Source organism: Thermobia domestica, chromosome 11, assembly GCF_964235325.1.
Source record: "Thermobia domestica chromosome 11, izTheDome1.hap1.1, whole genome shotgun sequence".
In the NCBI taxonomy this organism is placed as follows: Eukaryota; Metazoa; Arthropoda; class Insecta; order Zygentoma; family Lepismatidae; genus Thermobia; species Thermobia domestica.
The window spans coordinates 32,769,689-32,797,304 of NC_137464.1; the positions used below are offsets into that span (position 1 = coordinate 32,769,689).

The 27,616-nt window shown below is 36.3% G+C and overlaps 1 protein-coding gene across 2 annotated transcripts in view; it reads right to left on the reverse strand.

Moving 5' to 3' along the window:
- The window catches only part of LOC145664017 (uncharacterized), a 47,941-nt gene that overhangs the window by 10,614 nt on the left and 9,711 nt on the right, over positions 1-27,616 (reverse strand). Inside the window, exon 1 of one of the 2 annotated variants that reach the window (XM_081730307.1) lies at positions 7,100-7,237. The exons of the other annotated variant lie outside the window; for it this stretch is intronic. Within the exon in view, the coding sequence (XP_081586433.1) occupies positions 7,100-7,141 (42 nt within the window). The 5' untranslated portion in view covers positions 7,142-7,237. Of the gene's footprint in view, positions 1-7,099; positions 7,238-27,616 lie in introns of those variants that run through there. 2 annotated transcript variants of the gene reach the window in all.

Consider the following 27,616-nt stretch of genomic DNA (forward strand, 5'->3'; position numbering starts at 1 on the left):
AGTAATCTTATTCTACTAGGCACCAAAGCAGAACAACAGGCGACAGTGGGACAATTAAAGGAAATGCGGGCTGCAGAAAGATTGACTGCCTCTAGACGAAAATTACTGCCTCAGAAACATTGTCTACTCTATAAATAAAAATTACGGTTGCAAATTGATTTTCATCTCCATAACTAAAACACGATTCAGCGATACATACAGTCGCCATTGCTACAATGCATGCAGTCAAATTGAGACCTTAACATACAGCTGTTTGCTGGTGGCATGCTTGCTGAGCCATTGCGCATTGCTTGGTAGAGCTGCCGTCGAGGTTATAACGTGATTCTGACACTTAGAAAATGGCAACATCTACAACATATCACGGTTTCTGTCATTTTGACCGAAATCCAGAATATCACTATCTTCGGCTCGGCTGCTTTCAAAAAAGTGGCCTCGTAGTGGCCAAACGGTCAGTGAGTGGTGGTTGTGCTTATTGAGACTTTTTCTCAGGATCACAATATCTACAACATATCACAGTTTCAGTCATTTTCATCGAAATCCAGAATATTACTATCTCTGGCTGCTTTCAAAAAAGTGGCCTCGTAGTGGCCAAACGGTCAGTGAGTGGTAGTTGTCCCATTATGACTTTTTCTCAGGGTCACAATATTTACAACATATCACGTTTTAATCTTTTTTTTTTTTTTTTTTTTTTTTTTTTTTTTATACCGAAATCCAGAATGTAGTTCTGCTGTTTTCAAAAAGTGACCCTGTAGTGTCCAAATGGTCAATGATTTGTGGTTGTGCCCATTGAGACTTTTTCTCAGGAACACCATATCTATAACATATCACGGTCTCAAGCAATTCCATCGAAATCCAATTTCCGGAAGGATTGTGTGGGGTCCTTTGTCATTTCGAAGGGGGCATTGTCCCTGCAAGCCTTTTCTCGCAAAAAACGACAAAACACGTATTTCCTACTGCATCGGCAGTTTCGTTTCTTTAATGTGGCTCTTTTAATCAAGGAGACCCTTCTTTTGGAAAGGGGTCTTTGCCCCCCTTAACCTATTTTCTGAAAGAAACAAAAACTACGTGTCGATTTATTTTCGGTCTAATATATATGTGTCAAGTTTGAAGAACACCAGATGATGAGAAACCCTTGTGAAGCTATCTCCTTTACACTTTCAGTTTTTGGACTTGACGGGTTTTTGCCCCAAAGTCTTCAATTGTAAAACCTTTTTAGCCTTTATGCACTTGAAAATTTCATATTGTAATTTTACTAGGCCATTACTAAAATGTTTGCAGGAAGTTTTTGTATTTTTCGTGTCGTCGTCGCAGAAAGTTGAAAAATGTTCTGCTTTGGGGCTATTAGGCATTTTTCAAGATTTTTCTCGTATCAAACATTGTCTACTCTCTGTTGAAATACGTTCATAGGCCGAAAATGGCCTCTCTGCATGTACTGCTTTAATCAAAAGTTTCCACTACACTTCTCTTTAGTAATGTTTACAAAATACTTCATACAGTACAAATTCTGGAACTACAAAATTATCAACTGGTATACATTTACAAGCGCCTGCTGAAGCGAATAGTTCTCAAGGAACAGATATTGGAAAGACTTGACTGTTGTGATCTCTACTAGGTATTTCTGAATGTTCAGTTTATGTATATCAAAATAAGCCTCAGTGGGGCCAGTTGGACCCACTGGATTTGGTATAACCAAACTGTACTATACCTATTTTTTAAACAAAATTTTGAACTTTTATTGGACGAATTTGATACTTTCCCATATTATTAAGATATACTACATCAACATTTAATAAAGACTAAAATATTCTAAGACTACCCGAAAATTCTAGATACTGAATAAATGAAAATAAAAAAAAAAAAAAAACTAATTTGAGATAAAGAATAAATTAAAGTAAAGATTACATTTATATTCGAAATATCATATGCAATTTTAAATTTCTAAAAAATCTGAGAGCAATAAAATTTCAATAACTCAGTGGCTTATAATGTTGGAGTTATGGATTTGGGCCACTCTTGACACACAGCTAGGCCTGAGAATGTTTCCTTATATACATATAGTTGGGAACGGTGAACAAATGGGGACACGTGATGAAGGGAGCAAAGATGGCGTGTGTAAATCAAAACGACCCATGACCCACTGATCCACGACCCATCATCAGAGTTGATATGTTTAAAACGAAATGTATAAAACATGTGTTTAAAACATGTTTAAAACGAGTACTGTTGTTTTATTCAGTTTCTTTTAAACGTTTTAAACATTTTTTTTTTTCGAGGGTGGTTGAACATGTTTAGAACAACTAAAATATCAGATTCAAGACGTTAACTTAATTTTCTGAAGTAAATGAAGTAAATACCAGCAGAGTTATAGTCTTTTTATTACAGCAATTACTGAACGAAATTCTGCACAACAATGTATGTATAACTAAACCAACAGAAATTCAAGCGAAGTATTTGGACATTTTTTAAATTCCAACAATAACGAAGGCTAAACACACTATACACTATTCTAAAATCCACAAATTCAAAACTTGAGAATTTTTCGTCACTATCATTTCCATAATAATGAACAGTTCTCAGATTATAAGCTATAAGAAATACATTGACAAATACAATACAACTCAAAGAGCAGTAACTAGCCTACAAGGAGCAAATGAAATATTTTAACTAAACAGTTTTCAAGATACATCTCTATCTGCAACATGGATAACTAACCATGATTAGTGTCTACGGGATAAAAACACGATTAACCTTTAGACGGCCGCCAGAGATTTTTAAAATCGTAGACTCTCACGTTGGGGGCTCTGGTGACCTCCCCCCAATTATCAGAGTGTCATGGTTCATACACCGTTGGAATGCTTATAGACCGCAGATTCCAACGTGGTAACATTCAAGCAATTTCCATTTTAAACATATTTTTTTCTGTTGAAAACGAAGTAATTTGTTTTAAACATTAAAAACGTTTTAAACGAAAAAACGCTTTAAACAAAAAAAAAACATCTTTTTTTTTTTTTTTTTTTAATGTTTTTCCAACTCTGCCCATCATGACCTACCACCCACCAAAACCCATCGTCATCAACTCTGACTCAAGGTCCACGCCCTCCTCTTCACGGACTAAAGAGTTTACAGTTGTAATAAAACAAGGTTGTGAAATTATCACCACAAGGAGCTTGAGTTTCTATGATCAATCTCTCAAGCACCGCTCTGTCACAATCAGGGTTTGAAAAAACCCGGGCTTTTTTGAAAAAGCCCAACCCACCTGGGCCCATATGGGTTTTTTCGGGTATTTTCGGGTTTAATTGGGTTTTTTCGGGTTTAATCGGGTTTTTTTCGAAATATTGCAATGTCTTTGGGGTAAAAGTGTTAAAATGTGATTTATATTTCAAGATCGTCATTGTCACAGCTTGCAACAATTTTCTATTCACTGCTGCTTTGAAAAAATGGCCGCCATTTTGAAATTTTACATTCGATTTCTGAGAAAATCTATACAGCAAATTTAGCATATCTCGTGCTTCCACCGTCGGAATTTCAACTTAAAAGACTGAAAATTGCGCTTCGTAGCGTGGATACTCGCTGTTTTGAAGAAAAAAAAAGGCCGCCATTTTGATATTTTACGTTGGTATGCCGCTAAAATCTATACAGGAAATTTATAGTGTCTCGTGCTTGTACTCTGAAAATTTTAACTTAAAAGGCCGACAGTTGTACCCTGTAGTGTATGTGGTAGAGGCAGACAAACGAGTTGAGTTGATTTTGTGTTTAACGTCCCTTTCAGCAGCGAGGCTATATGAGACGGGACCTACTGATTAACATGGAATCCGAACCACATGAGCTCCCTCCGGGAAGCAAAACCGGGTCTCCCACTCCGAAGACGCGTACACTAACCGCTTAGCCATGCAGGAGCTCGGCAGACAAAAGAAACAAATGTAGATCAAGTCATCCAGAAGCCTGACTAACGTTCGCCAAATATGAATACCAAAAGGGGTCTATTAATTTAAAACAAAGATACAATTCATGTTATATGAAATAAATAAATGCTTCAAAATGTCTTGTATGAAATTAACATCTTCCAGCATAAATAAACCTCCCATATTTTCTCCATGAGCATACGGGACACCTCAGATCTCCCCCCCCCCGCCCCTCAACTTTCCAACACAATGCAATGAACTGTAGTCTGGTTATGAATAAAAGTATAATAGGCCGCGGTGGCTCAGTGGTAGAGCGTTCACTTCTGGTGCACGGGGTCCCTAGTTCGATCCCATCTCGTGCCAAGTGAGCTTTGTGGTGGACAAACACCTTGTGCGTGGGTTTTCTCGGGATTCTTATATTTCCTCCCACTGTCTTCATTCCGTCATTTCATTCATTTCTCATCATCAACGTCAGCTTGAGCATAGCAGGCATAACCGTGAGACTAAAACTAAAAGATTTCGTTTTATTTTTTTTTTTTTTCAAGAATATAATAGGCGAAAGTTCACTAAGCAGCAGCTGCTTTTCTCTGTTCGTACCCCGCAATTAATTGTACGGACTGAAAATGCCTAAAAATTTAAGATGTGCTATAAAAATGCTTTACAGGAAAACAATATGCAAATTATTTAGATCACTGGTACAATCTACCTTCAATATTCTTCGCGCGTTTAGCAATATTTATTTATATGGCTGTATTTGCCAAATTACGTTCGTCAGTTTAATCTGATGAAAATCTGATTTTTCTCCTTGTGTCGTGTGTAACTGTCAGGAACAGATTTATATTTTTCTAAGACCTGGACCAAAGCACAATTCTATGCCCTAGCCTCTGAAATAGATTATAATTCTTGTTAACTTATCTAACGTGTTGCTGGAGAAAAGATCAGTCATCTTCCCTGTGTTTGTAAATGTAGAAACACTCAAAGCCTTTTATATATATATATATATATATATATATATATATATATATATATATATATATATATATCGGAGAGTATCCGAGTTCCCATAAAGTGCAATGGAAAAGTAGCATTGCAAATTTCGCTCGCTATCAAGTCAAACATGATGGTGTAATGACTTCCTCGAAACTGTTACATGCAACAGCGTACTGTTCATTCATTAATTACAGGATTTCCAGTCAATGTCAGATTTTTTTTTTCCACTTTCGAATAAATTGATATTGATAGCAGAAATGGAACGGAGTTAAAAAACGGGACATTTCCCTGTTCCGACTAAATTTACGGGGACGCGGGACACGGGCCCAAAAACGGGACGTATGGCAGGCTTAAGCGTAAAATAGCTTTATTGTTGAAGTATTCATTTCCGATCCTTCTGCGTTTAATTTCCCGCGCACTTCTTTCACGACGTGTACATCAAAACTTCCACTAGTACGGAAATTTGAACTCAGCACTTGAAATAGTAAGCGTTACAGTCTTCGGAACCCCGAGCATTAAGCTTCTTAAATTTGACACGAATTTTTACGCTATTGCTGGTGTTGATTCTACAGAATAATTATTTGAAGAGTAGCAACAAATGACTAAACTAAACTGTTATTGTTGGAAAACCAAATTTTAGTTGAAGAAACTTGTGTTTTACATCAAAGGTAAGAAATAATACTAATAGTTTTACTAATGTATTTACATATGTACTTTTAGTAACGGCACCTATGACGTCAAACGTATGAGTGATAATGTCCCTCGGTGTCGCCAAGTCGAGGAGCACACTATTCACGGAAAATATTTTCTAAAGTACAAAATTGCTTATTGTACTTCAAATAGGCTCTCAGCATAATCCATACATTAATTTTTCTATAGAATCCATACATTAATTTGTTCTATAACTATCTCAAGCCAAGGTATTTTTTTTAAATTCATTCAGTGCATTCAGATGTTGAATGTTGCTGTCTACCTTAACGTGAAAGCCTCTAATTCGTCAAGGAAAGTCTAAAATCTGATGAAAATCACTTACAATGTGATCACTTTAGTTGTACCAATAATATACTAACAAATAGGTCAAAAACCCAGGTGGGTTTTAAAGTGGGTTTTTTCAGGTGGGTCCAACCCGAAAAAACCCACCGGGTTTTTTCGGGCTGGGCCCACTTGGGCAAACCCTGGTCACAATACTGGTGGATCTGATCTTTACGATATAAAATAGTAAAGTGTTTGTCATGGGTCAAATTACGATGAATTTCAATGCATTACAGATGCTTGTTAGTGGGAAATTGGACGAAATTTCAAAGTCTCAAATCAAGGTAAAGTAGACCAACGTAAAGGGTGAAAAAAGTGTAAAATTTTCCATATAATTAAGCATAGCGTACAAACTTAAATTTCCATGTAATTAAGTTTACAGTACAAATTTTATGTCTATTTTTCTCACAAATTTATAGTTTGATTACCTCGTGCTCTGAACACTTCATATAATAAACACAAGCTTCAGCAATCATTATAATAGAAAGCACTGGATATAAAATGAGAAGCACTGTAGTTTTTGTTTCTCAATTAATTCTATATCAAAAGAGGATGACCCAGATCACTTAACCTAGTTATCCATTTAATAGGTAGATGATATCTTAGATCAGCTCCCTACCCACGCATATTGAATATGATATAAGCCTGCCCTATTTAAACTAGCAGAGATATCTCTGGTCCTACAGATAAATTATCAGCCGGTTGTCAACCTGAACTTGACACATTAAAGTATTGGACGGGACATGTGCTCCCTCCCTTCTAACGACGCCCGTGGAAGAAAGTGAATGTAGTATGCGTAGATTCAGAAAAGCCTATTAGGCCTAACTTCTTAAACTAGGTAAACTAAGGAAAATATTCTTGGGACGCAATGGAAGATCAGACTGGAAAGAAACTTAAACATGGACAAATTATTTAAAGTTGGAATACACGAAACGATATAGGATAATTAAGTTGGAAGAAGCGCGCTCAACAAAAATTTTGCCTTTCAGGTGACATTATTTACTAGCAGCGGCAAAGTTGTGCAGCCGGATATTTTTTTTTATACTACAGATATTTTTAAGTATTAAAGCAGTGTATCAGTAAAAAATAAGCCTTTGCTCTTGAGCGCACGACAGTAATGATGCATTTCTTGTTTTAAAAAATCAATTAAAAAACAAAGAAATAGAGAGATTTACGTTTCCAGTTGCAGCGAGCGTTACCACTGGAAGCAGTAACATTGAGCATATATGACAGGGAGCTCCTATCTCTTAACATGGGGAAGTGGATTTATTCCTGCATCACTGCTATCCTCCCGTACTGTCCGCTTCCAGTTGCACCTTGGTCTGGAACTGGTATATAGTCAGCTTCTGTAATAGTTACGAATTCCTCCGCTTGGCAGCGCTTGACTCAATTGATAGGGTGAGTGAGATACAGAAACTTGGAAGAAAGTTCTTCACAAAACGCAAACTTGCAAAGAACAAATACGTGTCTGGTGGTAGTAGTCAGGGTGCGAAATCATTTGAAAATGGTGGGGGGAAGAAGTTCAGCGATCCACACTAATGCTTCGTGGAGCCTCCAAAAAATTGAAATATTAATGGATTATTATTATTAGTAATAATAATAATAATAATAATAATAATAATAATAATAATAATAATAATAATAATAATAATAATAATAATAAATGTTCAAACTAGTCGTAATTGTTATTTAAAAATACTTTAATGTTATTTATTCATTTAACCAAAATTGGTAACTTATCTACTGCATTTAATATACACTTCGGTGCGTATGGTCCAGGGTTAGACTCTAGTGGGAGCACAGTACCCTTGTGTTTACCATTATATTGAAGATTACATTCGCGAAAATAGCAGTAGAGATATATGTCAGAAATAATAGTCCCTGAGAACCGATGTCCTAACCAAGCATTAGAACTACTAACTTGAAGCGCTCCACCTGGCAAGCCATAGATCCTCATGAGCTGTAGAGTCAGAGTATAGAGTTTTTATTATTATTTATGAAATTCTCGTTTCTTCGCTACGTACGTAGTGTTTCAGTTTGGTCGTTCAGATATACTGTCACCTTTGTAAGTCTAAATAATACTATGTATCTATATTGTATTATTAGCAAGAATATATTATTATAAATAATGATTTCAATACAAATACTTGATAGACAACAAAAAGCCGTGTTGCCTCAGTGGTAGAGCGCTCACCTCAGGTGCGTGGAATCATCGGCTGGATCCTAGCTCGCGCCAAATTCTGCTTGTGGTATACAAACAATTGTGTGGGTTTTTTCTCGGGGTCCTCTCGCTTCCTTCCACTATCCTAATCAACCATTATAATTCATCTCATCATGACCGTCTTCCTTAGCCGTGGTGAATATTCATAGGACGTTAAACTTTAGAAAATAAAAGCACAAACACTATAATACTATTGATTTGCTGATTTAAGTTTAATGACCCTTTTCAGCAGCGAGGCTATGAAATGTGGACTTACAGTTTAAGGTGAAATCCGAACCACTGTAATCGTTCAAATTTTTGTCCTGCTGCATCTGTGACTGTCGCGATACTTTTAAGTGTTGCAGCTGTAGATGACTTACTGAACACCTGGTAAAGTTCGCCTAACAAACATGCAAAGTTGTGAACAGCATTCACAACACCAAAAACTCTTTCAGAAACAAGATCAATTCGATGTGCCATGCAGTGTACGCTAATTAGGCACGGGTTGACATTTCTTCTAATTTGAGCATCAACACCTTCGTTTCTCCCAGTAAACACTGCATCCCCATTCGAACTTAATCCAACCAGTTTTTCTTTAAGATTAAAAATATCTATGCCATCTTCGGAAAATGCTTGAATAATTTTCTCTTTACGGGATTTTGCATCGGCATTTTCTACAGGCACTAATTTATAAAAACGACAACAAGGTTTATTTTCTTCGTCCACATATGTTCATATAACAGCAAGTGCTTATCCGCAAACCTGTTTGTAGGTTCGTCCACTGAAATTGAAAAACAATCTGTTTGTTTGAGAAATTTTACCAAATTTGCATGCAACTGGTACGCTAGAGACTAAAGGTCTTCATCTCGTCAACAACCGAACAACCGAAAAAGTTAAACACCTGATCCTTTTACAAATAAACTACGTTTTTTAAAACAGCATGCATTTAAAATTATTGTTTGTCTAAAATTTTCTTTATAGACCTACTTATATTTTCCTATTAAGGTGTACCCCCTTACAGATTTTGGTGAGGGGGAAAAGCAAGTGTAAAATTTTTTGTGGGGGGGAAATTCCTCCCGTCCCCCCCGGGATTTCGCACCCTGGTAGTAGTGTTTCTTACAGGCATACTATTGGGAGAGGTTTGCTCTTCCAAAGTTGGATAGCGTTCCCCCGAAGGTAAGAAAATTGAATTGCTTTCCAGTCCTGCCCCATTTGAACCTATTCCCGGACAAAAGATTCTGGAAGAAAGATTGTGTAGTAGAAGAAAGAAAAAGCGGCGTAACTTTAGCACCAACAATGCAAGCAGGCTTGACATGGTGTAATGGCCCACAGACTCGATTATTTTCCCATTGAGAGAAGCGGGATTATGTATTACGGCAGTTTTATAGTAAAGTCCTAAGCATAGACACGGACAACAAGGGGCCAATGGCCCCCTGGATTTTCGAAAGGGGTTCGGCTCTCCGAAATATATGTTCGAGATTTGCTTACTCACTCAGTACAATAATTAATATATTTACTATAGTTAATAGAGTTATGAAATATGCGTCAATAATTATTGTATTACATGCAGGATAAAAATAAGGAGGAACGCGGGGTATATGGTCCACCTACTTCCAAAAAATATCTATCGCGTCCCTCCACTTTCTAAAAAATTACAATGGGCAAAGATAGGCACAGCGGATAGTGTGACGTCATGCATCCCCATACCTTTTCAGATCACTTTTGTCCTTGATTACATGAAGAAAATTGCATCAAAGTGTGTATATTTGATGTTTCGCTTTGTATTGGTCTTTTCCCTCCCCCTCCCCACTTGCGGGTGGGGAAAAATTATGCGGGCGTTTGTGGTCCTAAATATTTATTATGATTAAAACAGGGGAATTATCAAAATATAAAATAATTCCATATTTTAATTTTGTGTTCATATCGATGCAATTTTTAAGGATGTTTACTGCCTCAAGAACTGTCCAGTATAATTTCTCTTCGAAGCAACATGTTTTCCTTTTTTTGGTATTGTGGTATTACCAGCCATGAAATCAGGAGATTCCAACATCGAACACAAGAAAATATGTCTAATGAAAAACTGAAGTATAAATACAGTCAACGGCACTTAGTAATTTGTAATTAATCTCTCATCAATATTTTTTTATTGCCATATGCTAAAGGAGATGAGAATAAGTGAAATGTTGGAATGAAGAAAGTAGGAGGAAACAGGGTAATGCCGAGAAAACACATGTACACGGTGTTCGTCCAACACAAAGCTCACTTGACGCGACCTGGGATCGAACTAGGGACCCTAACCCAGACAGTAGTAGAAAATGGATCGATCTGGGCCAGACCTGAGCCAACCTAGGACAACTCACAAGCCCCTGGGAAAATGACCACCTTGCACCGTGAGACCACGGCCTTTTACGACCTCCATTTTAGGGGTGAATTCGTTCCCTTTTATGAGCACTTTTAAGGGGGTGACCTCGTTCTCTTTTACGACCTCCATTTTAGGGGTGAACTCGTTCCCTTTTATGAGCATATTTTTCAACTCCTATGTTAATTACGAACACATAGAAGAACAGATAACACATAACACTACGTAACACACAGCAGAACAGATATCAGATAAGAATATGAAACATAGAAGGGGTGTAATCATTCTCTTTTACGACCTCCATTTTAGGGGTGAATTTATTCCCTTTTATGACCACTTTTAAGGGGGTGACCTCGTTCTCTTTTACGAGCTCCATTTTAGGGGGTGAACTCGTTCCCTTTTACGAGCATATTTTTCAACCCCTACGAACAGATAGAAGAGCACATAAAACTACGTAACATAACAAGGGTGAACTCGTTTCCTTTTCCAACCCCTATTTTAACATAGGAGGTAACACATAAGATTACGAACACATAGAAGAGAAGATAACACATAACATTACGTAACATACAGCAGAGGAGATAACACATAAGAGTACGTAACATAACAAGGGTGAACTCATTCCCTTTTATGAGCACTTTTCCAACCCCTATTCTGAACATAGCAGATAACACACAGAAGAGAAGATAACACATAGCACTATTTTAACATAACAGATAACATATAAGATTACGAACACATAACATAGCAAGGGTGTACTCGTTCCCTTTTATGAGCATATTTTCCAACCCCTATTCTGAACATAGCAGATAACACACAGAAGAGAAGATAACACATAACACTACGTAACACACAGCATAGCAGATAACATATAAGATTACGAACACATAACATAGCAAGGGTGTTCTCATTCCCTTTTATGATTACTTTTTCAACCCCCTATTTGAACATTTTAACATAGCAGAAATGACACAAGCATGTCCCCAAACTACTGACCATCGTGAACAAAGGTCAAACTCAAAAACAAAGCAACATATCGAGGTGCTGTTCTCACATTTAGTAACTGGTCATCAACTACTACAAGTTCCAAAATAATGACCATCGAGGTCAAAGGTCACAGTACTTAAAACCTAATTACTCGAAAACGGAGCCACATACTCACGTGCTGTTTCCACATTTAGTAATCGGTCACCAACTACTACAAGTTCCAAAAATAATGATCATCGAGGTCAAAGGTCAACATACTTAAAACCCAATCACTCGTAAACGAAGCAACATATTGAGATGGTGTTTCCACATTTAGTAATCGGTCACCAAAGACCACATGTCTCAAAAGTGTCAGCCATCGAGGTCAAAGGTCAAAATACTTAAAACCTAATAACTCGAAAATGGATCCCCATATTGAGGTGCTGTTTCCACATTTAGTAATACGTCATCAACTACTACAAGTTTCAAAATAGTGGTCATCGAGGTCAAAGGTCACAGTACTTAAAACCTAATTACTCGAAAACGGAGCCACATACTCACGTGCTGTTTCCACATTTAGTAATCGGTCACCAACTACTACATGTCCCAAAATTAGTGGTCATCGAGGTCAAAGGCCAAAATACTTAAAACCTAATAACTCGAAAACTGAGCAAAATATTGAGGTGCTGTTTCCAAATCTAGTAACTGGTCACCAACTACTACAAGTTCCAAAATAATGATCGTCGGGGTCAAAGGTCAACATACTTAAAACCCAATAACTCGAAAACGGAACCAAATATTGAGGTGCTGTTTTCACATTTAGTAATAGTTCATCAACTACTAGAAATATCAAAACTAGTGGCCATCGAAGTCAAAAGTCAACATACTTAAAACCTAATAACACAAAAACTGAGCCAAATATCGAAGTGGTGTTTCCACATTTAGTAATAGTTCATCAATCACTGCAAGTTCCAAAATAATGATCGTCGGGGTCAAAAGTCAACATACTTAAAACCTAATAACATGAAAATGGATCCCCATATTGAGGTGCTGTTTCCACATTTAGTAATACGTCATCAACTATTACATGTTCCAAAAGTACTGACTATCGAGGTCAATGGTTAAATATTTAAGCCTTAATAACTTTAAACAAAACCTGTGTGACCTATTCAATTTTGTACCAAGCAGAGAAAAGTGAAGAATGAATAAATATGACTGGCTTACTTCGAGAAAGAAAGCAACGATATACATTTTAACTAGCTGAGAATTTTAAATCATCTTGTATTATTTAAACAAACGAAAGGATAAATTTTATACCAACGAGAAATGCCATTTTATACCATTTTGTATTACTTCAATAAACGAAGGAATACCAGAAAAAAAATAAGTGAAGAATGAATAAAATTTAGGTGGATTATTTCCTTTTGTACCAACTGGAAAAGAGAAGAAGAGCTACTTTAACTAGCCCATTATGTACTGTTTAAACAAACGAAAATTGACCATTATGTAACTTTTGAAATACTGAAATGTTCTATTTTTGTATCAATCAGAAAAACCCGAAGAAGGATCATTTTAACAACTTCATAATTTCGATGTTCTACTTTTTATACCAACGAGAAAAAATGAACTAGCTGAATATAAGAAATAATAAATTTAAGTGATCTATTCAATTTTGTACCCATGAGAAATGGCATTTTAACTGGATCAGAATTTTACTACTCAAATAAACAATGGAGTATTTAGTTTTGCACCATTTTGGAGTATTCAAATAAACAAAGGACTTATAATTTGTGTCAACTCTAAAATCAATTAAACGAAGTAATGCATTTGAAAAACTGAAGTTGAGTATTTTATACCATTTTGTATTATTTCAACAACCAAAGGAATAAGCAAAACGAAGGCATAAACATGAGTGAGACCAGAGAAAAACCGAAGAAGGTCCATTTTAACTAACTGAGAATTTCTGTACCTTTTTGTACTATTTAAACAAACGAAGGGATAAATTTGAGTGACCTGTTTTTTGTACTAACCAGAAAAATCGAAGAAGGTACCTTTATACTAGCTCAATGAACGAAAGAACAAATTTGGGTGTTCTACTTTTTTTATACCAAACAAGGAAGAACCATTTTGTACTACTTAAATAAACGAAAGAAAAAGCGAAAAAAGACCTTTTTAACTAGCGCAGAATTTCTGTAACAAGAAAGAAAAGCAAAGATATGTCATTTTAACTATTTAAACAAAACGAAGGGATAAATATAAGTGATCTATTCCATTTTGTACCAAGGAGAAATGTCATTTTTATCTAACTAGAATTTCTAGTGCATGTTGTATTATTTAAACAAAACGAAGGGCTAAATTTGAGAAAGCGAACATGAACCATTTTACTCAAAATTTGGATGGAGTATTTAGCTTTGTATGAACCATTTTAACTAACTCAGATCTTTATACCATTCTGTACTATTTTTTGTACCAATCAGAAGAAAATCAAAGAAGGGTTATTTTAACTAGCCAAGCAGAAAAAAGGAAAGAATTAACACTTTGTACTAACCAGAAAAGGAGAAGAAGGATCAGCATTCTATACTTTTGATGCCATTTATTCGGGTGTCCTATATCTTTTTTTTACCAACGAGAACCATTTTTAACTGACTTAGAATTTTATATCTTTTCGAAAAATTTGTATCAAATCGAAAAAAGCAAGGAAATACCATTTTAAATAGCTCAGCATGTTATAGCTTTTTGTGTTTTTTGTCTACCCAATTTAAACAAACAAAAGAATAAATTTGTGTGACCTATTCACTTTTATAGCAAGCAGAAAAAGGAAAGAAAAATTTGAGTGGCTTAAGCAAAGAAGGTCAATGGTAACTAGCCTATTGAAGAATGAATAAATTTTGTTTGCAATTAAAAAAGCGGAGAAGGTCTATTTTCTGTACCAACCATAGAAAAACAAATTTGTTTGAGCTATTCACTTTTATAGCAAGCAGAAAAAGCACGAAAAAAAGGGAAGAAGGTTCATTATAACATTTTGTATTACGGATGGTCTATTTCATTTATGTAACAATCAGAAGAAAAGATTAGAATTTTATACCTTTGTGGTGTTACATTTTGTATATTTTTGTGTCATCCAGAGAACAATTTAAATTGACTCTCCCTGACAAATCAGTTGCCAGAGTCCAATGTTTGTAATATTACAATACTACAAATTGATCCAGTTAACAGTTCAAGTTCTTCTATTCTTACATAATCAAATGCATATGCTACAGTGGGCTCAGTGTTCATTTACAGAATTAAATAATTGTTTATCTTTCTGTAAAAACATTTCTACTATTTTGTTGATATAATAATCACACTCTGTAATGTATTCATATACCAGATTAAATTTTTTCTCCAAAGTATAAGTGTTCTTAATATTACAACTTTTAAAATGCTTCTGTATATAAAGTTTATAGATTTTTTCTCTCATTTCACGTTTAATTAAGATCGTCCACACCTTTTGCAATAATTCGTAATCATACTGCAACAAACAGTTGTGATCTTTTTCATTCTCATTATGATTAGAACATGCTTCACATAATAATACTGAATTTGGTGTATACTCATTAAATAATTGTATAACACATGTATCACTAATAGTTTCACTAGTACAGTCACACTCATTAGCTTCCAGTTCAAAACAGGTAATATTTGAAACACTGTCATCATCACTTTCCGGGAGTATTTCATCATTATATCTATTATAGCGTCTAAAATAATACACTTCTTCTATTTCTTGTGTTGGATATATGATTCTCACTTTATCACGTAATTCATCTGGCAAATCGGGGTCAGACGGCTGGATTAACAGTATAGGTTTCTCGTTTTCACGCTGCATTTCTTTTTCTCTAGGTGAAACATAAACAATCTCCATGCTAGTCATTTTTCTGCTCTTCAGCAAAACCGAATCAAATAAATAGTTTTATATACCTACAATAAAAGCATTCTATGCATTCTCCGTGTTTAATAACATGTTTTCAAGGCAATATAACATCATGATGTATGTTCTATTATTTTCCAAATATACTCCATTAACTTATATTCCATTATAATAAAATACATAAATGCAAAAATATATATTTGTCTTTTTGGACTTAGACGAGGAAAGAAAGTCTATAAATAATTGAATCGTTGAGCAATAGGCAATACACCTGTTAGGTAAAGCATTCGTAACCTTGTTTAAATATCTGCTTTTCTTACTTTGATATAATCTCTTCTTCTGCTGTGATCAAAAATGGCCATGCATGATATTACGCTAATTGCTATGTAGTCTGTTCTACACAATTATTACGCAACTCTGGTTTGTCAAATGTCACGTTCCAATATTTTATGAGCCTTTCTTAGTGACGGGAGAGTCAATTTAAATTGTTCTCTGGATGACACAAAAATATACAAAATGTAACACCACAAAGGTATAAAATTCTAATCTTTTCTTCTGATTGTTACACAAATGAAATAGACCACCCGTAATACAAAATGGTATAAAAAATACCTAGCTTGTTATAATGAACCTTCTTCCCTTTTTTTCGTGCTTTTTCTGCTTGCTATAAAAGTGAATAGGTCAAACAAATTTGTGTTTCTATGGTTGGTACAGAAAGTAGACCTTCTCCGCTTTTTTAATTGCAAACAAAATTTATTCATTCTTCAATAGGCTAGTTACCATTGACCTTCTTTGCTTAAGCCACTCAAATTTATTCTTTCCTTTTTCTGCTTGCTATAAAAGTGAATAGGTCACACAAATTTATTCCTTTGTTTGTTTAAATTGGGTAGACCAAAAACACAAAAAGCTATAACATGCTGAGCTATTTAAAATGGTATTTCCTTGCTTTTTTCGATTTGATACAAATTTTTCGAAAAGATATAAAATTCTAAGTCAGTTAAAAATGGTTCTCGTTGGTAAAAAAAAGATATAGGACACCCGAATAAATGGCATCAAAAGTATAGAATGCTGATCCTCCTCCTCCTTTTCTGGTTAGTACAAAGTGTTAATTCTTTCCTTTTTTCTGCTTGGCTAGTTAAAATAACCCTTCTTTGATTTTCTTCTGATTGGTACAAAAAATAGTACAGAATGGTATAAAGATCTGAGTTAGTTAAAATGGTTCATACAAAGCTAAATACTCCATCCAAATTTTGAGTAAAATGGTTCATGTTCGCTTTCTCAAATTTAGCCCTTCGTTTTGTTTAAATAATACAACATGCACTAGAAATTCTAGTTAGATAAAAATGACATTTCTCCTTGGTACAAAATGGAATAGATCACTTATATTTATCCCTTCGTTTTGTTTAAATAGTTAAAATGACATATCTTTGCTTTTCTTTCTTGTTACAGAAATTCTGCGCTAGTTAAAAAGGTCTTTTTTCGCTTTTTCTTTCGTTTATTTAAGTAGTACAAAATGGTTCTTCCTTGTTTGGTATAAAAAAAGTAGAACACCCAAATTTGTTCTTTCGTTCATTGAGCTAGTATAAAGGTACCTTCTTCGATTTTTCTGGTTAGTACAAAAAACAGGTCACTCAAATTTATCCCTTCGTTTGTTTAAATAGTACAAAAAGGTACAGAAATTCTCAGTTAGTTAAAATGGACCTTCTTCGGTTTTTCTCTGGTCTCACTCATGTTTATGCCTTCGTTTATTTATTTAAATAGTTTAAAATGGTCCTTTTTGCTTTTTCTTTTGTTTGTTGAAATAATACAAAATGGCCGTTTTTAGAGTTGACACACACAAATTATAATTCCTTTGTTTATTTGAATACTCCAAAATGATGCAAAACTAAATACTCCATAGTCCTTTTTCACCCTTCTTCTTAGGTTGGTACAAAACTAAATAGACAACTCAAATTCTGAGCCAGTTAAATGCCTTTTCTCATTGGTACAAAATTGAATAGGTCACTTAAATTTATCCCATCGTTTGTTTAAATAGTACAAAAAGGTACAGAAATTCTCAGTTAGTTAAAGTGGGTCTTCTTCGGTTTTTTTCTGGTTAGTACAATTTTGTTCTTTCGTTAAATTAAATAGCTCACTCATATTTATGCCTTCGTTTATTAGACTAGTTCAAAATGATATAAAATAATCTTTTTTTTGCTTATTCCTTTGGTTGTTGAAATAATACAAAATGGTATAAAATACTCAACTTCAGTTTTTCAAATGCATTACTCTGTTTAATTGATTTTAGAGTTGACACAAATTATAATTCCTTTGTTTATTTGAATACTCCAAAATGGTGCAAAACTAAATACTCCATTGTTTATTTGAGTAGTAAAATTCTGATCCAGTTAAAATGCCATTTCTCATGGGTACAAAACTGAATAGGTCACTTAAATTTATTATTTCTTATATTCAGCTAGTTCATTTTTTTCTCGTTGGTATAAAAAGTAGAACATCAAAATATGAACTTGTTAAAATGATCCTTCTTCGGGTTTTTCTGATTGATACAAAAATAGAACATTTCAGTATTTCAAAAGTTACATAATGGTCAATTTTCGTTTGTTTAAACAGTACATAATGGGCTAGTTAAAGTAGCTCTTCTTCTCTTTTCCAGTTGGTACAAAAGGAAATAATCCACCTAAATTTTATTCATTCTTCACTTATTTTTTTTCTGGTATTCCTTCGTTTATTGAAGTAATACAAAATGGTATAAAATGGCATTTCTCGTTGGTATAAAATTTATCCTTTCGTTTGTTTAAATAATACAAGATGATTTAAAATTCTCAGCTAGTTAAAATGTATATCGTTGCTTTCTTTCTCGAAGTAAGCCAGTCATATTTATTCATTCTTCACTTTTCTCTGCTTGGTACAAAATTGAATAGGTCACACAGGTTTTGTTTAAAGTTATTAAGGCTTAAATATTTAACCATTGACCTCGATAGTCAGTACTTTTGGAACATGTAATAGTTGATGACGTATTACTAAATGTGGAAACAGCACCTCAATATGGGGATCCATTTTCATGTTATTAGGTTTTAAGTATGTTGACTTTTGACCCCGACGATCATTATTTTGGAACTTGCAGTGATTGATGAACTATTACTAAATGTGGAAACACCACTTCGATATTTGGCTCAGTTTTTGTGTTATTAGGTTTTAAGTATGTTGACTTTTGACCTCGATGATCATTATTTTGGAACTTGTAGTAGTTGATAACCAGTTACTAGATTTGGAAACAGCACCTTAATATGTGGATCCATTTAAGAGTTATTTGGTTTTAAGTATGTTGACCTTTGACCTCGATGGCCACTATTTTGGAACTTGTAGTAGTTGATGATCTCTTGCTAAATGTGGAAACACCACCTCAATACGTTGCTTCGTTTTCGAGTTATTATGTTTTTAGTATTTTGACCTTTGACCTCGATGGTCATTATTTTGGAACTTGTAGTATTTGATGACCAATTACTAAATGTGGAAACAGCACGTGAGTATGTGGCTCCGTTTTCGAGTAATTAGGTTTTAAGTATTTTGACCTTTGACCTCGATGGTCATTATTTTTGGAACATGTAGTTGCTGGTGACCAATTACTAAATGTGGAAACACCATGTCGATATGTGGCTCCGTTTTCGAGTTTTGATGTTTGACCTCGATGGTTGACACTTTTGAGACATGTGGTCTTTGGTGACCGATTACTAAATGTGGAAACACCATCTCAATATGTTGCTTCGTTTACGAGTGATTGGGTTTTAAGTATGTTGACCTTTGACCTCGATGATCATTATTTTTGGAACTTGTAGTAGTTGATGACCAATTACTAAATGTGGAAACAGCACCTCAATATGTGGCTCCGTTTCTGAGTTATTAGGTTTTAAGTATTTTGACCTTTGACCTCGATGATCATTATTTTGGAAATTGCACTAGTTGATGACCGATTACTAAATGTGAGAACAGCACCTCGATATGTTGTTTTGTTTTTGAGTTTGACCTTTGTTCACGATGGTCAGTAGTTTGGGGACATGCTTGTGTCATTTCTGCTATGTTAAAATGTTCAAATAGGGGGTTGAAAAAGTAATCATAAAAGGGAATGAGAACACCCTTGCTATGTTATGTGTTCGTAATCTTATATGTTATCTGCTATGCTGTGTGTTACGTAGTGTTATGTGTTATCTTCTCTTCTGTGTGTTATCTGCTATGTTCAGAATAGGGGTTGGAAAATATGCTCATAAAAGGGAACGAGTACACCCTTGCTATGTTATGTGTTCGTAATCTTATATGTTATCTGTTATGTTAAAATAGTGCTATGTGTTATCTTCTCTTCTGTGTGTTATCTGCTATGTTCAGAATAGGGGTTGGAAAAGTGCTCATAAAAGGGAATGAGTTCACCCTTGTTATGTTACGTACTCTTATGTGTTATCTCCTCTGCTGTATGTTACGTAATGTTATGTGTTATCTTCTCTTCTATGTGTTCGTAATCTTATGTGTTACCTCCTATGTTAAAATAGGGGTTGGAAAAGTGCTCATAAAAGGGAATGAGTTCACCCTTGTTATGTTACGTACTCTTATGTGTTATCTCCTCTGCTGTATGTTACGTAATGTTATGTGTTATCTTCTCTTCTATGTGTTATCTGCTATGTTCAGAATAGGGGTTGGAAAATATGCTCATAAAAGGGAACGAGTACACCACTTAAAATGGAGGCTGTTGTGTGTTACGTAGTCTCAGCTATGTTAGGAAATAAACCATGTTCTTTTATTAGCTGTGCTATGTTAAAATAGGAGTTGAAAAATATGCTCGTAAAAGGGAATGAGTTCACCCCCTAAAATGGAGGTCGTAAAAGAGAACGAGGTCACCCCCTTAAAAGTGGTCATAAAAGGGAACGAATTCACCCCTAAAATGGAGGTCGTAAAAGGCCGTGGTCTCACGGTGCAAGGTGGTCATTTTCTCAGTGGCTTGTGAGTTGTCCTAGGTTGAGCCAGGTCTGTTCCAGATCGATCCATTTTCTACTACTCCAGACAACACGTACGTGTACGGCACATGTGCACTATCCATGCATAAGCCGTACATGTGAATGCGCGTGGATGAAGCACACATACATAATCCATATATGTGCACATGTGCATTTGTGTGGGTTTTGCACACGTACATATACATAACCCGTGATTACGTCGTGCATGTGCAATATGTGCATTTGCATGAATGAAGCACACATTTATATAACCTGCGCATAAGCCGTTATGTGCACATGTGCATTTGCGTGGATGAAGCACATGTACTTTTAATTTGTACGAAAATGAGTATAATTTCAAGGGCAGATACGTAACTTATTTGCATTTCATACTCTAAACCATCCTCGGACGCCCTCAGAGAGAAATACAGAGTGCACTGCTGTATATACTTCTGCCTAGCTTGCTGATGCTGATTTATTGAGCTTAAATGATGTGCAATATATATGTGAATTTCGGTGGTAGATACGGCGGTCAAGATTATATTGGGCTATGGCTTCGGTGTGTCTATACATAGCTAAGAGATGATCCAGTGGTAGGTAGGCATAGCGTGGTACAGCAGGAACTTGGTCTAACAGCTCCTGGACGATTGGATGTGCCAATTGGATTCGTGTCGCTATGTAGCGTTGGCGTAGATGGTAGAGGTGTGGCAAAATGGTTGGAAATTGCGCACGACGATATATTTCAGCAGTGGGAGTATCGAAAGCAAGAGAATAGGCCAGACGTAAGGCGTGTCTTTCGAGAACTTTCAGACACTCATAGAAAGTTGGTGCTGCTGATAACCAGGCAAGATATCCATACGTGATTGCTGGGCGTACAAAGACTTTATATGTTAGCAGTAGAAGTTTTGTATTAAGATCCCACGTGGTGCCTTTAAGGTTTCGTAAAAGGTTCAAACGGGGCCGGATATTAGCTTCCAATTGTTTCATATGAGGCTTCCAGGTAAGATGTTTGTCGAATATTACACCCAGATATTTGAGACTGTTTTGAATTAGTACTGGAGTCAAAAAGAGTTAAATGTAGACGTTCCGGATTGCGACTGTTACAGTATTTATTGCGTTTGAGTTCAAAGAGAGTCATTTGAGTCTTATTTGAATTCAGCTTGAGCTTCCATTTCAGGCATCATGTAACTAGTTTGTCCAAAGCTCGTTGTAGAATTAATGCGATCAATGGAAGATCCCAATGCTATACGGTGTATAAGCGGTACCATCAGAAAATTGTAAGGCTGAGGTTGAGACATGTAGGCTACATAAAGAATATATAATAGAAAAGATAAAACAGATCCTTGGGGCACACCGGCGCGGAGTTGAAAGGTTTGTGATTTTGCGATGTTGATCTGGACGAAAGCCTGGCGCTGATGTAGAAAATTGGCTATTAATCAGACATAACTGTGAGGAAGCAGACATTTGAGTTTATAAATTAACCCCTCATGCCAAACAGTATCGAACGCTCTTTCAATATCAAAGGTGATCAAAACAGATGGTAAACGCTTATTAAAATGGTTGACAAGTAGTGTAGAAATTTTGAGTAACTGGTCAGCAGTGTTATAGAGTGGACGAAATCCAGCCTGAATAGTTGGTAGTTTGTTCTTCATTTGTAGGTAGTGATGTAGCCGTTTTACCATAAGGCGTTCTAGTGTCTTGATGGGTTTGAGAAAGACCACACTTTTAGCAAATTTCCACTGAGTTGGAAAATAGCCTGTAGATAAAATAGTTGTATACAAAGAAGCAAGTAAGTCTAGAAAACCCACAGATGTCTTTAGGAGTAGACGATAGGTAATTGAGTCTGCTCCCGGAGCTGTGTTGCGACGGCATTTTAGAACAACTGTAATATCGTCTGATGTTATTGGAGCAGTGAACTGATTTGTGGGATCAAGGTGGTAGTTGAAATCAGGTTGAAATGATGGCTGCGCTAGAGAACCAACGTCTAAGATATGGGTATCTGTAGGACAAGTGAACAAAGGTATAGTTTGTGGAGTGAAAACTTCCTCAAGATATGTAACGAAAGCAACTGCCTTTTCTGCATCTGTCGTTGGTACTTGGCCAGCACATATGATAGGATATTGTGGACCCTGTTTCTGAAATGTGAGACGTTTAAAGGTATTCCATTTAGTGGGATTTGTTTCTTGGCGCAAAGCATTACAGGAGATACGCCAGTCTAGTCATTTGCGGACTACTATGTAGCTATGTACCGTTGGAATTGACAATGGAGAAGAAATCGGCGGTCATTGGTGCGACAAAACTCTGTTAAATACTCGTGTGAGCGCCGGAGAAGATCGAGGGCGCGTGCTGGTAAACGAGGTCTAAACAATTTGCTGGCACATTACGGAACTGCATAATCCGTAGCATGAGACACTATGTCAATCAGAGTATGTGAGAAGGTTTCAATAGATGCAACTGTTGTGAGAGTAGGTGCAGTAGCAGGCAGATGTTCGGTGATATAAGTGCTGTACTGATCCCACCGAGCTTTGCAAAAGTTATATTTGGGTGTTCGTGGTGATGCGGATGCAGAGAATTTCAGACGCGGAGTTATAGAGAGAAGTATTGGGAGATGATCACTACCTATGGAACCAAGGACATCAATAGCAGTAAGTGGTAACAGATTATTGGAGATGATTGCCACGTCGGGACTAGTACCGCTTTCCGGACGAGTAAGATATGATAACTGCAGTAAGGAACTATGAGTAGTTTGGAGAAAATCATGAAAGCGTTGCTTCTGAGTTGCTGTACGAGAATGGTAGTTGATGTCAGCTAAGAAAATGTATGTTCTAAAGTTGAGATCTAAGTATGTCAGAAAGGGATACGGGAAGTGGCTGTGTAGATCGAACATAGATGGTAGCGATTGTAATAGTAGTAGCTGGAAAATAGTGTCTGTATGACGTGTTCGGGATATTGCTCAGGAGAAGGTGGTATGACATGGCGCCTTGGAAGAGAATGTTTAACTGCTATTGCTGCACCACAACGTGCGATGTTTTGTGGCAGGTCAGAGCGTATTAGGTGATAACGTGTAAGATAGAAGCGGTCAGATCGTTTGAGAAATGTTTCATTAAGAAGGATGCTATCTGCATTGTGCTGAGTTGCTAAAGTTTCTAAGAGAACTCGATTGGTAGGTAGCGAACGAATATTACAGAATAGCAATGAAATATTCTTCCTTCTCTGATCTGTACTATTCATGATGGGTGTCAGTATGGAAATTGAAGTAGGTAGACAGAGCAGAATATGTAGCTGCCATGTGTAGCTGGAATATATCGAAGGCGGCTTTCGTTGCACGATTTAGAATAGCCTCACGCTGGAAAGGAAAGGCATTTTGAAGAACGATAATGATGAACTTCAGTATGTTTTATACAGTAGATGGTGGCAAGAAGGATGTGTGTTGTCGCTGAGATACTTGTTGGCCGTGAGGAGACAAAGACCTTTAGAGGTACAACTGTCTCGAATTTATCTGGAAGTGGTTTAGGTTTGCCCTTACACTTGTACGAATAAGTTGGATGTTCTCCGTCACAAGTGTTGCATCTGGAAGGTTCGTTGAGCTTAGGACACTCTTTCAGTTTATGATCTCCTTTGCAATGGGAGCAGACGGAAGGATTGGTGCATTTGTTCGTTGGATGCGCGTTATATGTTAAACAATTTTCACACCGGATTGAGAGAGGCCGGGGTGTGCCCGAAGGCTCCATCCGATGGTGGCAACGGTAAATGTATACACCGTTATTTAGAAGATCGTCTACCAGTGCTGGATCATCTGTTAGTATTCTGAAGGACTGCGCAAAGCATCAATATACCTCAGTTTTTTAGATGAGCATGAGCGGTCTTTGTTTGGTTCTCGAGCTGGTGAGAGGCTAGAGGTGGATGTTTGAGATGCTGAACGTGCACACGCCAGTGGGCGGTCTGTTTGTGGGCCCACAACAGTTTGCGGTAGCTATGCTTTTCAAATAGCGTTCACCTCCGGTGCTTGGGGTCCCTGGTTCGATCCCGGCTCGCGCCGTGTGGACTTTGTGGTGGACAAACACCGTGCTCGTGGGCTTTCTCGGGGTTCTCCCGTTTCCTCCCACTTTCTTCATTCCACCATTTCACTCATCTCTCATTATCACCGTCTCCTTTAGCCTAACCGGCATAATCGTGGGACGTTAAACTTAAAGATTTCATTTCATTTTCATTTCATGCTTTTCAAATCGACATTCCGGCGGATCAGGACCCGGCATTAGAACGACTACTTAAGTACTGCCTTGTATGATTGCTAGTATAGGTCAAAAATTGAGTAATAATAAAAGGTTAGAGGATAAAGCGAAACTCAATTCAACGAAGCTGGTAATATTAAATTTTGAGATCACTACCAATAAAGATAAAGCGATACTCAATTCAATGAAGGAATTTCGAACCTGTTAGTAAGAACGAGAGACAAATAATTCACCACAATGCAAAGCATTAGGTGAATACAAAAATAAAGTTTCCCTCCTTAAGATGAAAATCTTCCGTCGACCCCTTTAATAGAATGACTGCACGAGTCCCAAGAATACGTATGCTATACTCTTATCACCGTTCGTGCAGCGAGAACTATAAGTAGGGTTAGGAATATATCAGTATGAACACCCAAGATATCACCTTCCAAGTATATCAGAACTAATAATTGTCAGTGAGAATTTAAATTTGGAGTTTATTATTAGCAATGAGCAAAGCTTTAGGTAGTATATTTGACATGTTTGCCAAGTAACAAATAACGCAACATGTTCTGCTGTAATCGGTCACGAAAATAATTTTGTAAATCTACGAACTGTCTGGCAGTAGTTACATCAGTACAGTGCTGCCACATGTTGATTTTATATCCTAGCTCAGCGGACGTTACGGAGTTTTTACAGTCATTCAGCTGTCAATCGTCGAAAAGTCTCTATAACACCGCCTGGAGGAAAAACAATTTTCAATTAAAAATACTATAGCCATATTGCATGTTTTAAATACTAGGAGAATGAAATTAAAAGTATACGGTATTATGGACGTGTCATACACATGTGCAGTAGCCTATTTAAATGTGTTTCATCCACGCAAATGCACATGTGCACATGCACGGCTTAAGTACAGGTTATATAAATATGTGCTTCATCCATGCAAATGCACATGTGCACATATCGGCTTAGGCACGGGTTATGTACGTGTGCTTCATCCACGCAAATGCACATGCGATAACGGCTTAGGCACGGGTTATATAAATGTGTGCTTCATCCATGTAAATGCACATGTGCACATGTGCGACTTGATCACGGGTTATGTACGTGTCCATAACCCGCACATGTGCACATACACGGGTTATGTATGTGTGCCTCATCCACGCAAATTTACATGTACGGCTTAAGCGCGGGTTATGTATGTGTGCATCATCCACACAAATGCACATGTACGGCTTATGCATAGATAGTGCACACGTGCTGTACACGTGCATGTTGTCTGGATATAACTTGAAGTAATTAAAAAGATGTTAGGAAAGAAACTGACTCAGAATTGTGACGGAACGTGTGATGCATTAAAAACAAGGAAAGCAGAGAAATAATATGAAGTTATTGGATAGTATTAATTGAATAATCCCTACATCGAGACGAAGTTTCCTATGGATCATAGTATACTGAAAGTTCTATACATTCAGGAAGTGACTAAGTGATAGAACGTATTGACTTAAATAGAAGCCGGATTGCTCGGGCTCTGAATTTTAGTAGATTCTAATTTACCTCACGGGAAATAATAGTTTCCGGAAATAGGGTATTTCCATCGATTGCACATATGCAACACATATCAATCAACTCATCTCGAAGAAGAAAAGCAGTCGGTACCGGAATTGGTTACTTCCGGTATACGGTACCTAATACAGTTTCCGGGAGTAGGGTATTTCCAGAGATTGCATATATGCAACATCAATCAACTTGCCTTGGCGAAAGAAAGCGATCGTTACTAGAATTCGACACTTTAGGTGCATGGTACTTACAAGGGACATAACCCAAATACTCGGCTCCAATTTCAATGATTTTTTTCTGATAGAGGGCTTATATGCATTATTTGTGACGACAGAAACTTTCCATGGCGCGTTTTCTATTTTTTTTTAAATAATTTTTAAGAGTTGTGATGTGGTTATTAGAGATTACTGCAAAAGTCCCTTACTACCCTTTGTAAACGGAGTGTTAATGAAAAAAAAAAAAAGTTAATAACAACTATGTAGATACATATAAGGCCTAGGGGGAAGTCGTATGGTACGTATGACCTTGACCGCAGCCATATTGAAATCCGACATATGGATTAAGGTCAAGTTTTCAAAATGAAAATAGGGTAATATGATACATAATTTCCGGCTAGAATTTAATCAAGAAAACAATGGTGAAGTTAGTTTTAAGATACGCACATTTGGGGAAAAGTTACACGCATATTAATTTTTTATACTTACTATGTGCTTAAGTCCCTTACCTCCGCTTCTAACCCGCGTATTAATGATAATAAGTGGATAAAAGCTTCGGTAATACATATTAGACCTACAGGGAAGTGATACAGTAAAGGTAACCTTGACGGCAGCCATCATGAAATCCGCGATTTTGAATTAGAGTGAAGTTTCGAAAAATGAAAACCATACATGTGACACCTCATTTTAATAGCTTTTTTTTTTTTATTATTTACAAAAAAGCCAATGGTATGCTTATTGTTGTTCTATAGTTAACCAGCATGAATTTAGGACTGCTTCTAATGTGCAACAAACATCTGTTATTGGTTCTTTCAAATTGGCAACACTCCTAATTTTCACCGCATGTTTTAAGATTCCAACTGGCACTTTGAGTGTTTTTCCATGGCTCATGTTTTCTAAATTTATTACATTTCTTAAAGAGTTGCGATTTGTCAGTTCATGAATAGTGGTGGGATAAGCATCCAGCAATCTTTGTGAATCTTGAAGACTTGCAATGTAATTATTTATTTCAAACCAGAATACATGACAAGCCTATGGACCTATGTGACGTAAAGAAATACAAATGAAATTATAACAAATTATTGTTATATGAACACAAAATTATCAGGAAATGTAGCGGACATATTGCGCAAACGACAAACAAACAAATATTTTTAATAAATACAACTTTAAAGGAACACCAGCAATGATAGAAAATATCGAAGAGGCATAATATGACTGTTCCAACAGGTAACTTGTTTATAAAGTGGTGTAACTTGATCGATTCCCGATCAAAACTGATTATA